Source organism: Taudactylus pleione, unplaced genomic scaffold (genome assembly GCF_031769625.1).
Source record: "Taudactylus pleione unplaced genomic scaffold, aTauple2 ptg000370l, whole genome shotgun sequence".
Taxonomy (NCBI): Eukaryota; Metazoa; Chordata; class Amphibia; order Anura; family Myobatrachidae; genus Taudactylus; species Taudactylus pleione.
This window is the reverse complement of record NW_028284771.1, coordinates 6,207,205-6,223,018: the sequence shown is the minus strand read 5'-3', so window position 1 is coordinate 6,223,018 and position 15,814 is coordinate 6,207,205. Positions and strand designations below refer to the sequence as shown.

The following is a 15,814-nucleotide window of genomic DNA, read 5'->3' as shown; positions in this document are numbered from 1 at the left end:
GAATCTCCCCTACCGACGGTGAGAAGCAACGATCAAGTGGCTCCCTGCAATCAAGGAGCAGCTCTTACCTGTCCTTATGCTGCGCTGGCTGCGGCTTGCGGCTCCATCCAGTGTCCGGAGCTCTGGCCGAGGAAGCTGACTCCGTCGCCAGTGCTACGGCCGCTGGAATATTCAGCTCTAGAAGCCATATATAATATAGACATACAGTATGCAAAGTAGGGGGAACTGGTGCATTGCTTTCGTCACAAATCCTACAGGAAAGTCCAAAATACTTATGTATAGCCCGAAGCTGAGAAGTGAGAATGGGTAGATGATAGAAGCCTTCACATTTACCAATCAACAAGAGGACATGCACTGGAACTGGAGGATAGCTCAGATGGTAGAGGAAGTTAAACAACCAAGGATGTATATCATCATAAACAATCTCACACCTTTGTTACTTTTCTCAAAAACACCCACGCAGACAAAAATACAACAAACCCTTATTACCTGGAAATAATTGTGCTGCTCTTTGCAAGGTTTTCAAAGCATTTTGATTTTCATTGTCAGATGCCAGAGACCCAGCTGCCAATTCATTTACTGCAGTGTATAACAGGGACGTCTGAGGAACAGAAGAGTGGCATAAGTTTTTCTCCGGGGTCATAACATATTTCCTAATAAAACAAACACCCCCTTACCTTGGCCTGACTTAAGTTAAGAGTGTGCGCAACAATGCCAGCTCCTGCTCCACCCTATGGAAATACAATCATAATATAACAAAGGTAAGTATAATCATATAATTACAGATGTGTCCTCATACACTGTGGCTTCAGTAGCGCCAGCTACCCCCCCTCTGCATGTCAGGTCCCGGGTGACCCGGCTGCACAGAGTATCTTTTTTTGCTCAAAATGTGCATCGTATTCCTACAAAACTGGAAACGAAAAAACATCTATGATAAATGCCACTGATGAATTTAATTTGCGACAATTGTACATCTGTGTGTGAATGAGCCTGAATCTGTGTAAGAAGAGCTCTGATGCAGCAGTCGCTACTTTGCCAAGTTTCGTTGAGCTTCATCTGCGACTTTGCTTGTGTGTAAAACGAAGTCCTACTTGGTTTAGGTTGCAGCCCAGAGTCTCTCGTACACTTCGAGTGGTGTTTCGGTGTTTGCGAAGCGAATAAGACGCAAAATATAAAGAAAAATACGGCACAAACACCTCTCGGTGTGTCTCGCGCCATATGGCGTATTGATGCTAGGTGTATAAGGACACATCTGTATGCAACAGTTAATTTTACCAAAAAAAAGGAGAACAAAATGTTTAGCACAATGTACACAATTATATTATATACACTATCAATTAAAACTGCCCTGGTAATCAAAGAGTGTGACAATCCACTGCACCAAGGTCCGCTACCTAGCAGCTGCTGGAAAGTATATAAAATGTTGATAGCCATGAATTCATTTTAAGTCTAATCATCCTGGAAAAACAGCAAGTAAAACTGCAGTTCCGGTGAGAAACATGCCTGGTACTCATCTAGGCAGTTCTGCAGGACAATTGTCCTTACCTTAGCATATCTGGGAGCATGTTGGGGAACAATCCTCGATAAGAGACACCACAGCTCAGGATTTCCTGGGTGGCTAAATAAGAGAAAATCAGAAGAACATTGGAATGTAATGTCCATGTGGGAGACTTAGCACAGTGGCTAGGCTATTTTACCAGGAGAATGTTCCCTAGCTGATAAGTCACAGTCATTTTCAAATGACAAACAAACAAAAAAAGCTGGCAGGTGTGCCGTAGAATCAGAATATCAGATCTATGAAGTGGACTGCTGAAATAGGGTTGTGGCTCTTCCACTAGCTCTTAAAAATGTACCAGTATTAAGAGATAATGCTCCAATATGCATACAAAATAGACTACCTTAAAAGTTACTTTGTTTGCGAAACTGAGAAAACTTATCCCATAGACCTATTTAAAGCTGTACTGCCATCTAGTATTTATTTTACAAAGATGTGTTGTCCTTCCACCTGGGGCCTCAGTTGCTGATCTGTGAAGCCTATTTTTCTGGGGCTCCTCCTCTGGGGTTTCTTTTAGCTCCTGCTAAAAACTGGGCAAGAGGAAGGGGGGTACTGTACTTGACTGGGAGGTCTAATCATGAGCTGCAATCAAGAGATTCTGGCATTTGATTAGGTTTGCCAATCACCACAAATTAAATTTGGCTATCTTATCTGATTCGCTGTTTCTGCCATCAACATATATTACAATGTTTTTAAGCAATTATATACAGCTTTAGTGGTTATTTTATTGTATCTTTGGTAGCATGGTCATACATTATACCTCAACTTGAACTTACATTTTAATGAGGAACAAGATCTTACATCAAAAAATTTAAGTAGTACTTTGTAGCACTGGCATGAGAAAACACAGGGCTAACTTAGGTGAACAGAGGCCCTGATTCAGAGCCGGACGCTCTGACAGAGTGCTCGCTCTGAATCAGGGCGTTTTTTTTTTTTTTATGGAGTGGCCACCCACAGCTAATGCGAGCGGCCAGGATGATGGTCGCAATGGTCAAGACCATTGCGACCATCGGGCTTGCGACGAGACCCTTGTGGTAGGGTCTCGTGGCCGCAAGCCCCAGAGAGCTTTCGGCTCAAACAGAGCCAAAAGCTCTCCCAGTGACATCACTTGTGATGTCAGTGGGGCCGCCCCCAGACAGTAGGCGTTCTCATGGGAACGCCTCCGTCTGGGCAGCCACCCCCCGGCCTGCCCACCAAAGGGGCCGTGCTGTCACTCAACATCAACAGCACGCCCCCTTTGGTGCGAGACCCGGAGCAACGGATTGCCTGTCGCTATCCGGGTCTCGCACATGGGCACAACGGAGCAGGCTCAGTCGTGCGCATGCGCTCCGGGCCACCATCGACCCGGTTGCGAGTGCTCAGCGCTTGCGACCGGGTCTGAATCAGGCCCAGAGTTCTTGTATTGTGCAGTGGAACTCAATGTGCTTTAGGATAGTTTGCAATTGATATAGGACTGTGACAGTGCACTGCCAGTGCTATAAGCCAGGAGCAAAGAGTAAGCAATAATCATGAAACCTGGGCCTACTGCCCAGTATGCAAATAATAAATGCTAAAGGAGCATACACACTAGACGATATGTCCCTGAGCGATATCGTCTAGTGTATCCCTGGCAGGGTGTGCTCAATGTCGTTCATGACATTGACCACACCCGCTGAACGATATCATTAATCATTATTACCATTATTACCATTTCCCAACATGCAGCAACCTGACAATATTGTCAGGTTGGCCTGCATGTTTGCCAGATAAACGATACAGACGAACGACCTGCGGGAACGCGCATCGTTGGTCGTTATCGTTTAGGTGAAAAAATGGACGAAAATGTGAACGACTGAACGATATCGACATCGTTCAGTCGTCCACTTTAATCGCCCAGTGTGTACACACCTTAAGGGGGAGATTATTTCTTTATTAACGGTTTCTAATATAGCGCAGCATATTCCGTTGTGCTTTACAATTGGAAACAACATTAATAGAACAAAACTGGGTAGTAACAGACAGACAGAGGTAAGCGAGCCCTGCTCACAGTCTACAGATTAAGTTAACCGTGAGGTTCCGTGGCTCTTGCACTGCTCCACAATACTAAATGTACTGGTAGGTCTACTCAGAACTGTGCAACTAACACGGTCACTTCTCCCACCAGCCTGCAAATATCTGCTCCCTTACAATGCCGCCATCTTGCACGTATAACTCATACTGGTTAGTGGAAATTAAGGTGCAAGCTGTTTTGCTCAACTTCAAATAAGGATCAATGACTAAAAGTATAGTTATGGGATCCTGAATCACAAATCACCTTCATTTACTGTACACAGCGTTAATGTAATATTTGTATCACTATACCTGTGTACTGCTTTGCAGGCCTGTCTCTGCACAGCAATGCTCCTTCCTTGTAAACCATATATGGCACATGTAATAAGGCATCTCTCATAGACATTATCCTTAATTTGAACATGCTTGAGTAGCTCATTAAGAGCAGCTGTTGCCAGGGTAACGTCATGCTTTGCCAGACCCAAAGCACACAGAGCTTTAAGACTTTCAATGCTGGGTTCCTTCAGTACAGAGCTGTGAACACAAAGTACACACACATATCACATCACAGGCTGCAATGCCGAGACATTGTCAATAATTTGCTGTGCTTATACTGCAATGGATAATACAATATCTTATGGTGCATACACACGATCAGATTTTTCCTTCAGATATGGACGATAACGATTTAAAAATCGTTCAGTCGTTCATATCTGAAGGAAAATCGTTCATATCTGACATGCCTGAACGATGGACGATCAACGATGCGCGTTCCCGTTTGTCAGATAACGATATCTGACATCTGATGGGTTTGCAGTCAGACTTGGACGATTCCATTCATTTTAATGCAGTCAAAAATCGTTCAATCTTTCAAATCGTTCAAAACTTTGGTCAAATCGTTCAAATCGTTTATTCGTTCAATCGTTCATCTGACAAATCTGACAAGTCTGACAAATCTGACCGTGTGTACGCTCCATAACCTAAATAAAAATATGTTTGCTTTAGGCAGATTCATTATTATAATGGTACATGGGATATGACTGCTAAAGGGCCTGCCCAATAGTCCTATGAGTAAATTTACTAAAGTGAGAGTTTTTAGAAGCGAGTTTCAGAAGAGATGTTGCCCATAGCAACCAATCAGATTCTACTTAACATTTAACTAGCACCTTCTAGAAGATAATAGCTAGAATCGGATTGGTTGCTATGGGCAACATCTCTTCTAAAACTCTCACTTTAGTAAATTTACCCTCTAGAATGCCTAAAGCATGTATAACTCCATCACACTTTTTATTATTATATATAGTTTACCTTTTATTATTATTATTATTATTATTATTATATATAGTATTATATGTAGTATTATGTGCTACTATGTTGTCATTTACTGCTCATTACATGTTGTTATATCCATCTCCCATTTTCACTCATTTCAGCTATACAAACAATGGGATTTATGAAACGTTGGATGTAAGTCCAGTGTGGAAGCAGAAAATGTGCTTGTTAGGGCAGCACATGAGCAGTGCAACAGAATGAAACTGAGTATGTAAGCAGAATGAGATGTAGCTCTCCAATGTACCCCTCCGTATGTAGAGAAGTGAAACATGGCAGGGTAGGTGCAGGCTGGTGTTGCCCTAGTACAGTAATGGTGGGTACAGAATGGGCGATATTACTGAGAGACTGCACGATTACGACATCGTAATCGTGCAATCGCTGTAATCGTGCACAAATCGTGCACTTTTATGTCGGAAACGAAAAGCGATGCGCACTCCCGCTGGTCGTTTCCGACATTGTCCATCGCCTGAACATGCAGCACAATCTGACGATAACGACAGATTGGCATGTTCAGGAATGATGGACAGTGCCTGCACTGAACGACTGATCGTTCAGTGCAGACACTACAGGGGATCAGGAATGACGGTACGATTACGATGTCATACTCGTACTGTCTTTCCTGATCGCCTAGTGTGTACGCACCTTAAGGGTGAGTCAATGCACCTTACATGCCCTGTAGTAGTATACAGGGTAGAAGGAAAATGGCACAGGAGTTATAGATAGTAACTTTTATATTAGAGATTGCTGCTCCCAAATTTTCTAAATAAGAGTTATTCTAAACCATGTCCTGCAGACACAGCTGCATAGATGGCGAATAGATGGTGTATCCTATTGTGGCTACTTCCCCCCTTGTGCAATATGATCATTAGCACAAACAATGCTTTTGCTGTAAATAAATGGAAACACCCCCTCAGCCCCCACTTACAAGGTGAAACAAGCACTAGTGCTGCTAGCCTAGGTTAGCCGTAGTAAAATGTGATGGCGAAAAGTGTGGGATCTCCTTGGAATTGCTGATAACAGCACAAGACTATGCCAGCTAGTGCGAATGTCACTACAGCAGGGAAACTGGCAACATGGTTTACTCCTGACATAGGGCCTGATTCAGACCCGCTCGCTAGCGGGTCGATGGTGCCCTAGTGCGCATGCGCACGACGTAGCCTGCTCCGTCGTGCGCATGCACGAGACCCGGCTAGCGACGGGGAAGCAGTCGCTCCGGGTCTCGCGCCAAATGGGGCGTGCTGTCGATGTTGATTGACAGCACGTCCCCTTTGGTGGGCGTGCTGGGGGCGTGGCTGCCAGACGGAGGTGTTCCCATGGGAACGCCTACCGTCTGGGTCCGGCCCCACTGACATCACTAGTGATGTCAGTGGGAGTGATTTTGGCTCTGATAGAGCCAAAATCACTCCAGGGCTTACGGTCACCAAGACCCTACCGCAGGGTCTCGTCACAAGCCCGATGGTCTTGATCATCGCGACCATCGTTTTGGCCGCTCGCATATGCTGTGAGTGGTCACCCACAGCTATGCGAGCGGCCAGGAGGCCGCTCCAAGTTTAGGTAGGAGGGTCCTGATTCAGAGCGAGCGCTCTGGTCAGAGCGTCCGGCTCTGAATCGGGCCCATAGTACCAACCAAAACTAGGCTGGTTAGCACAAAACGGTATTCCCTTGGGAGATACTGTAAGTCCCGCAAACAAAAATGCAACCACTTTACCAGGACAAACCAGTCTCCCTCAGTTTATCTACTGTGCTCGATCAAAGGCTTGGTGCGAACAAGGTTCATGATTTTTTTAATCCAGCACAAAAGCAATGAGAAAACCTAATTATGCATCTTACATTTTAGCCAGGTAATAAGCATCTAACAGAGCTCCTGTGTCTGAAAAGCCTACTTGAATTAATGAATAGTTAAGGACAACAATTATTTCAGTGGCTACACAAATATTTATTAATGATCTAAAGTTTTACTTATGCTGGGCATACACGGCCAGATAAAATGTCTGTCAGACCGACAGACATTTTATCTGACCGGCTGCCAGCCGCAGATGTCCGCGGCATACACTGTGAGAGAAATCTCACAGTGTATAGCCTGACATCTGCGCTCCGCCCCCAGGGGAGGAGACCTTTCCCTGTTCCTTCCGTAGGAAGGAACACAGGAAATGTCTGTGTCGGCCGCGCTGGGCATAAACTGCCCGATGCGGCCGACAGTTACCGGGTAAATATCGCATCGGACGGGCATGCTGGACAATCCAGCATGCCCGACCGAGCAATATTTAACCCTCGGTCGCCCCCCCCCACGCTACAATTATCGCGGCGATCCGCCGATATCGGGCGGATCGTCCCGATAATTGCAGCGTGTATGGCCAGCATTACTGATCAAAATAATAAAAATAAATAAATAAATATTTGAACATTTTCAAATTAAAGAGTGTTTCTACTTTCAGATGACTATTTTTTTGGTTTATGCATGACATTTGAGGACTTGTACTTTTCAGCCATGTCTTTATATCAGCAGACAGGATTATTCAATTTTATTGCCCTAATGCTGGGTAAACACTGGCAGATATATTGGCCGATCAATTGATTGCCCAATATATCGTGTGTGCGTCGGCCAGTGTGTACCAGTGATGTGTCTGATAGACGTGCTTCACGGACATATTGCGTCAGCTGTGACGCTCAGCCAATGGCAGATATATCTGCTCATCGTGCAGGGTCAGCCGACCACACGTATACTTGCGGCGCGACCCCCGGCCAGTGGGACCCGCGGCCAGATGACAGTTGATGGTTGTTCAGTTTGTATGACCCACCATCATCTGCAGGTATATCTGTAGAACAGTCGATCTGCAGATATACAGTATCTATTAGGTGTGTACCCAGCTTAAAACAGGACAATCAGTTCTGTGGATATTACTCTGTACAATGCAGACTGCATAGCGGAGCTGGGCTGAATAAACACTACATTTCATCTGATACGTGGTCACGAACGGTATTTAGTGAAAGATATAAGTGACCAGTAAATTAGTCAAATGTAGGTGGAAAGTTACTTTAAGTAAGCCACACATTTTTTTTTTTATTCAGCTTAATGCAATTGGAACAAAACCCAGATCACAAGGTGCTTTAGAATTGATCATCATCACTTTAATTATAGTGCAAATATATTACGTAGCATATATGTCTGTTTCTGCCCCAGTGGGTCTTCTAATCTAGTATCAATAGAACAGGTATACACAAATTAGTGCGGATCTCATATGAACCTGTATATTTTCGGACCAAGGAAAGCATATACCCACAAACATCCAGAGAACCAACACTGGAGAACTTACAAACGCCATGAAAATAGTGACCTGAAGAAAATTGAATCCAAGACCCCAGTGAGTAAGACCACCACACCACTCAGATAATAAGCCTATATTTAATTAGGATTTTGTCTTCCAGTCAATGTATTTGCTGTTATTGTAAAAATGACATTATGTTACCTATATCTGAAGACATACCATTTAAAAAGGAGTGTCTTGGAGGACTCTGAGTCACCTTGGCGGTACTGAATTATTGCCATGGCTGTGAGGACGTGTGCTTTCTCCTGCTCCGTCTTGGAAACGGATAAGGCCGTCTTGTAGGCTAAATCACAAGTAAGGAAACAGAACGGGAAAAGGGTTGTTTCCATTTATGTTACAGACCAGATGAAAAAGAAAACTTCTTTAAACTAAACTACTTGATATTAATGTTATACACAGACACTGGCATCAAACGGATTACAGAGGAGATGGATGAGATATTTCAGCAGCTGCATTGGAAACCTTACACAAAAGGCAGAAGACATGTGCAGCCCATCAATAGATCTGGTATTTATGAATCTTTAATGAAAAGACCCAGAACTATAGAAATGCTGTATCCTCATACAGCCTAATTAGGGAACAACGATTTACCTAGACAAATAATAAAAAAAATACCCTATTAATACAATTTTCAAAGCAACCACCCTCCATTAACTAGGGACTAATAGTGCATAAAGCCACCAGATGCTTTTACCTTGGCATAAACAGGGGTATATTATATAGAACTGTTAATGTTAATTTGTTTACCAAATAATGGAAACAGATTTACATCCTTTTTAATATTGTGTTAGTACCAATCACCTAAAACTTTGCAATAGTGTGTGATTAACCTTACTGAGAAATGTCCTTGTTATATTTTGTTTTTTTTAGCATTATTTATAGGGTACCACATGTGGTCCGCAGCGTCGTACAGCAGGCAAATGACAGGACAGTACATGGTTACACAGTACAATACAATAAGCAATACAGTATACAATTAACAAATAACAGTGCAAGTCTCAACATAGCTACTGATGCCAGTGGGGCAAGGGAAATATTTGTTACAAGCTGAACCCTGTACCCACTGGCCAGGGCACAACTAGACAGTAATTAACCCCGGCGCCTGGTGGGGACCTGTAATGAATGTAGCTCAGAGGATGTAGCTGCCAATTTGCAGAATTGGAGATTGCCTGTCTCCAATACAAAAAAGCCTAAAACAGGGATATGCTGCAAAGGCGCTTATAACTTCATGATCACTCTATCAGACCAAAAGCAGCATAAAATATATATTTATTTATTAAACACATCAATAGAAATAATGGCTCCCGGGAGTAAGTAAATAATATCACATACCAATCATTAAAATCAATAAATAAGAGCTGAATAACTGATAGTGGCTGATAACAGAAAAACCTAAAATAAAGTTCCAATGTAGCTAAATTGTGAAACTGGATATTAAATAAAAGTCACAGAGTGGAAATTAAATGTCCAGTATTGTTTTAAAGTAAATGTGAATAAATCATCCACGGCCGTATAGAGAACCCGCAGATGAGCTGAAGTTATAATCCTTAGTGGGGATAAAGATAGTAATGGGACAATACGTAGAAGTCGTCCCTGGTTACTCACTACAATGCAGTCCTGTGTGTCAGACTCCAGTCTGAATGTGCAGTGTAGTATGTCCGGTGGCTACTGAGCACGGTGTAATTGCCGGGTTGTAGATAGAGGACATGGGGAGGCTACTCCGGACGGTCGTACTCAGCTGACAGCCGGTCTCCCCTGTGAGTCTTGCGCCACACTGGGCCTCCGCAAGCAGGGTCTCCGTAAAAGTGCGTGCTCTTGCTCCAGCAAGCTGACAATACAACGCTCTGATGTGTAACAGGTGGCAAGTGGATGCTCTGGAATATTCCCTACCACATTTATGCACACACACGGAGAACATATAAACTCCACACAGAGCTGTGGTGGGAATTGAATTCCAAACCTCAGTGCTGCGAGGCAGTAATGCTAACCAACTGTGCTGTCCCCTTATCATTGTACTGTGACCCCTGAAGTGGCAAAGTTTCTTCTTTTCAGTGGGACTGGTAGTTATTTTGTTGGGAATTCTGTTGGATCAAGAAATACATGTTTGTTTTATTTATAATTAAATGGTGAAAAAGGATATCAGATAATAATTTAATTTATCTTTATGTTTACAAATGTGCTGTTGTGTTTTATTTAATTTTCATACTATGGCATAGATGTATTATCTGTCGATATGGGGAAGAAGTGGTATCAGAGCACGTTATATTATTGAGGGGTCCGGTGTTAAATGACAGGGGCGCTATGTGCCCGTCATTATCGGCGATGTGCTGGGCTATGTATGAACGGTCAGTGACACTGGCCGTTCCGACAGCTGCAGTTGCCCTAAAACCACAGCAGGAACAGCACTGTCCCGGCTGTGGCGGCTGTCGGGCTCCACACGAGATCTTGCGATGCTTGCAAGATCTCGTGCATGCCCACTGGAGCTGGCTGGGAAGGGGGAGACAGAGCATCAGCTCTAGGCTGATGCGCTGTGTGCTCAGGCAGGGATCGCCGGAGGGGGGAGTTTTCACTCCCCCACTACGGCACATGAAATGTTAATACATCTCATAGTTAGTGCTTCCTGCTTCGCCTCAGTAAAGAAGAAAGTAAGGAAGAGTTACAGCGGGACAACGCGTTCCGCTATAATATATTACCCCTATATTTCTTTAACGGGCAGGTGTCTTATGAATCTCTTAACAGCAAGGTCAGAAAGTTGCCATTAGAAGCATATCAATTTTCCTCCAGGGGAGCTGCAAGATGGGGAGGGAGAGGGGGCCATGGCAGGTTTTTTCTGCTTAAATAATGAAACAAATAACGTGTGTTATCACTGAAGCAGATGGTGTTCAAGCACAATATATTGCACTGCCCTGTGCGGGTGTAAACCAAAACAGTACTTCGTAACCCCAGCATATTTATCTGATTGGTGCTTATCGGAAATGAGTTACTCTTCCATGAGACCATTTGTGATTTTGAGTTAACATTTTTATTTTTGACAAACTGATTTAAGGCTGGGTACACACTAGACCAGTTGTTCTCAAACTCGGCCCTCAGGACCCCACACAGGTCACACATCCCCATGCAGGTCACACCTAGCGGGTGCACAGGTGTATTCATTACTCACTGACACGGGAGAAGCTAATTATTTCACTTGGGATTCTGTGAGGAGACCATGCACTGTTTGGGGTCCTGAGGACTGAGTTTGAGAACCTGTGCAGTAGACAATAAATTGGACGATTTGACGATTTTAGACCAATTGGAACGCTAAATAGTCTACATCATCCTAGTGTGTATGCACTATTGCACTCTCCTGTGTCGTCAGCGACATCATGTGATTGGCCGTACTGCACGGCCAATCACACGATATTGCATGCGGTGTAGTGCATATTAATGAAGGACAGAACAAGTGATCGTCCCAGTCTGTCTTTCATTAAATCTTCTAGTGCACAGGTTCTCGAACTCGGTCCTCAGGACCACAAACAGTGCATGTTTTCCAGGTCTCCTCACTGAATCACAAGTGAAATAATTAGCTCGACCAGTGGAACTTTTAAAATGTGTTGGCGAGTAATGACTACACCTGTGCATCTGCTAGCTGACCTGGAATACGTGACCTGTGTGGGGTCCTGAGGACCAAATTTGAGAACCTCTGTTCTAGTGTATACCAGCAATCTTATATGGTCCGGGGCGAAGGGTCGTTAAATGTGTACCTGGCCTAAGATTCTTTCAATGTCCCACATTACTGAACCAAATACTTTATATCTCATGATAGTTTCAGTGCTGAAATGTGATCTAAATGCCAAGCAATCTTTATTTTGGAAAGAAATCAGTTGTAACAGAATTGATCTCTATGGTGTTAATGGCCTGGTGCACGCACACTGCTACAAGTAGGTAGTTGAACACCAGCATTAGCCTTTTCTGTATTTCCACAATCATAATGGGCACTGAGTGGCTTACAAGATAAGTGGGAAACCGCTCCAGCTGCCCACAAGCTGCAGATCAACGCTAATCACGGATTGTATAAGCTTGTACTAAAACTGGAGTATTCACACAAATACGAAAATCGCTGAGAACTCGTGTGTGTTATAAACACTAGTATAATGGTAGATTGTGGCTCTGTGCAGAGATGATACAAAAGGTCCACTAAAACCTGCAGTGCGCATTGTAAACAAAACGTCAGTACAGTACAAGCAATCCTTACATAACCTATGTTTATATAGATGGAAAGATCACCTTTCATGCTCTCCTGCAAAAGTCCTTTCTTGAAGTATGCAAGAGCCAGCCCGGTGAGGTCAGCAAACTCCTTAAGTGGACTCGACATGTAGGCTTCAATAGCATCATCATATTGACCTACAGCGCTGAGGAATAGGAATTCACTTTGATGTTAGCATCAGTATCCACATCAAATAGCTACAATCACAATCAATACTACAAAACACTTTACTCATTTCAGACTCCACCTCAAAATAATGGCTCTTAGTACCAATCTTTACTCATATTTTAATAATACTTAACATATTCATTTACTTTTGCAATTGCAAAAAAAAAAAAAAGAAAAAAGAGACCAAAGTAAGTACTGTGATAATCACTGCTAAGTGGTGGATGCAAAAAATAAGAGTAAATAAACATAAAAATGTACAATTTTGCAATGTTCGATGCTACCTTCTAAGCCAGAGGTTCCCAAAAGCCGCCATTACAGTCCAGATTTTAAGGCCGTCCATGCTTGAGTACAGGGGACTTAATTAGCAACTCAGTCAATTGGATTTAACAATCTGTACTCAAGCATGAATACAGGGGTGTATTTCTAATGGGTGCAGGGTGTGCGGGGCACATGGGCCCCTGGGTCCAGGGGGGCTGGGTCCAGGGGGGCCCGCAACCGCACACCCTGCACCCATAAAACATACCTCTCCGGAGTCTGCACCTGTAAAAAGACGTCTGGAAAACGGCCGCGGCGGCCATTTTCCCGGTGACTTTCGCATGTGCTATAGACTCTGGGCACACTCTAGTGCCCAGAGTCTATAAGTGTGGTGCTGGCCGCACACCGCTCAGTCGGCCACCGGACAGAGAGGAGGGGGCCCGTGATGGAGACTGCACACGGGCCCCCTCCTCTCTAGAAACGCCCCTTCATGGATATCCTTAAAACCTGGGCTGTAAAGGCAGAGTTTGGGAACCTCTGTTCTAAGCAGCTACTGGAAAATAAAAAAAATTCTACAGTTATTACTGAACACAAACAGGCATGTATTAATAAAACATGTCTCCTCTGTGGCACAATGCAATTGTTTGCACAGTACCTCCTGCATCAAGCCAAATTTTGTCTATTATTGCAAAAGAAATGGGTAACTCACTGAATCTGTAAAAATGCCAATAGATACTATAAAAAGCAATAATATCAAAACCGCCAAGTGACAATACAGCACAAAAGCAGTCATTAAACAGGAACAACTATTGCGACATCATAAAACTCTGCATACAAACTGCTGCAAATTAATAATTAATAAGACAAAATAATATTATGAAAACCTGAGTAATGCTATGACAGATAATGTTTGTGCTACTGGCTCTTTATAACTCTCCCTGATGATGGAGGCTGTGATAATAAACCTCCTCTTATTTTCACATCACTATAATGTAGAGAGGGACGAGGCATTCAAGTGCTACTACCACTATTGCACAAATATTCTTTTGTCAACCGTATGAAAACTTTTCTAATGGCCAATCCATTCCTTCTTTTTTTACCCGATAAACCTTAGTGGCTTTATATGGCATTGTATAAGTATCCATTAAACAGATCATTATTACCAAAGTGATCGTCCATAATTCAGAAGTGCATGATAATAATGTTCTCTCTCTTCTTTATCTCGAAGAATCATAACAGCTCTAAAAAATAAAAACACAGCAATTCATGAACACCTATAAAACCCCCAAGACAACAAAATTGTATTGTTATAGACATAGATCTCAACTATCCTGATTTTATTGTGGGTCAAAAAAGGGCGGAGTTTCAACAAAAGTTAGTGTTTCTGGGCAGATTGGGGCAGAGTTTGCAAGACCAGGGGACTGGCCTATTTTGTCTAGATTTGGCATAAGCACATGTTGGGAGGTTTGTTATATACAGTCAGGTGCATAAATATTGGGACTGGCAGAATTTTCATATTTTGGCCTCTATTCACCACCACAATGGCTTTGAAATGAAACAAACAAGATGTTCTGTAACTGCAGACTTTCAGATTTAATTTGAGGGTAATTACATCCAAATCAGGTGAACGGTGTAGGAATTACAATGGTTTCTATATGTGCCTTCCACTTTTTAAGGGGTCAAAAGTAATGGGACGAACTAAACAATCCTAAATCTAACTTTCACTTTTTAATACTTTGTTGCAAATCCTTTGCAGGCAATTACAGCCTGAAGTCTGGAACGCATAGACATCACCAGACGCTGGGTTTCATCCCTGGTGATGCTCTGCCAGGCCTCTACTGCAAATGTCTTCAGTTCCTGCTTGCTCTTGGGGCATTTTCCCGTCAGTTTTGTCTTCATCAAGTGAAATGCATGCTCAATCGGATTCAGGTCAGGGGATTGACTTGGCCATTGCACTTTTTAGCCTTAAAAAACTCTTTGGTTGCTTTTGCAGTATGCTTCGTGTCATTGTCCATCTGCACTTTGAAGCGCTGTCCAATGGGTTCTGAAGCAATTGACTGAATATGAGCATATAATATTGCCCGAAACACTTCAGAATTCATTCTGCTGCTTTTGTCAGCAGTCACATCATCAATAAATACAAGGTAACCAGTTCCATTGGCAGCCAAACATGCCCACGCCATGATACTGCCACCACCATGCTTCACTGATGAGGTGGTATGTTTTGGATCATGAGCAGTTCCTTTCTTTCTCTTCTCTTCCCATCACTCTGGTACAAGTTGATCTTTGTCTCATCTGTCCATAGGATGTTGTTCCAGAACTGTAATGGTTTTTTTAGATGTTGTTTGGCAAACTCTAATCTGGTCTTCCTGTTTTTGTGGCTCACCAATGGTTTACATCTTGTGGTGAACCCTCTATATTCACTCTTGTGAAGTCTTCTCTTGATTGTTCACCAGGGAAATAATTCTTCTGTCATCCACCACAGTTGTTTTCCGTGGTCTTCCGGGTCTTTTGGTGTTGCTGAGCTCTCCGATGCGTTCTCTCTTTTTAAGAATGTTCCAAATAGTTGATTTGGCCACACCTAATGTTTCTGCTATCTCTCTGATGGGTTTGTTTTGATTTTTCAGCCTAATGATGGCTTGTTTCACTGATAGTGACAGCTCTTTGGATCTCATATTGAGAGTCGACAGCAACTGATTCCAAATGCAAATGTCACACCTAGAATCAACTCCAGACCTTTTACCTGCTTAATTGATAATGAAATAACGAGGGAATAGCCCACACCTGTCCATGAAATAGCTTTTGAGTTGATAGTCCCAGTACTTTTGGCCCCATAAAAAGTGGGAGGCACATACAGAAACCGTTGTAATTCCTATACTGTTCACCTGATTTGGATGTAAATAC

At 43.1% G+C, this 15,814-nt stretch overlaps 1 protein-coding gene across 1 annotated transcript in view; it reads right to left on the bottom strand.

Moving 5' to 3' along the window:
- SKIC3 (SKI3 subunit of superkiller complex) overlaps positions 1–15,814 on the bottom strand; it is a 156,659-nt gene that overhangs the window by 33,416 nt on the left and 107,429 nt on the right. The window contains exons 28-34 of the mRNA XM_088444673.1: positions 14,074–14,151; positions 12,508–12,632; positions 8,401–8,524; positions 3,896–4,117; positions 1,546–1,618; positions 678–731; positions 490–601 (exon numbers count right to left, since the gene is read on the bottom strand). Coding sequence (XP_088300799.1) covers positions 490–601; positions 678–731; positions 1,546–1,618; positions 3,896–4,117; positions 8,401–8,524; positions 12,508–12,632; positions 14,074–14,151 — 788 coding nt within the window. The remainder of the gene's footprint in view (positions 1–489; positions 602–677; positions 732–1,545; positions 1,619–3,895; positions 4,118–8,400; positions 8,525–12,507; positions 12,633–14,073; positions 14,152–15,814) is intronic.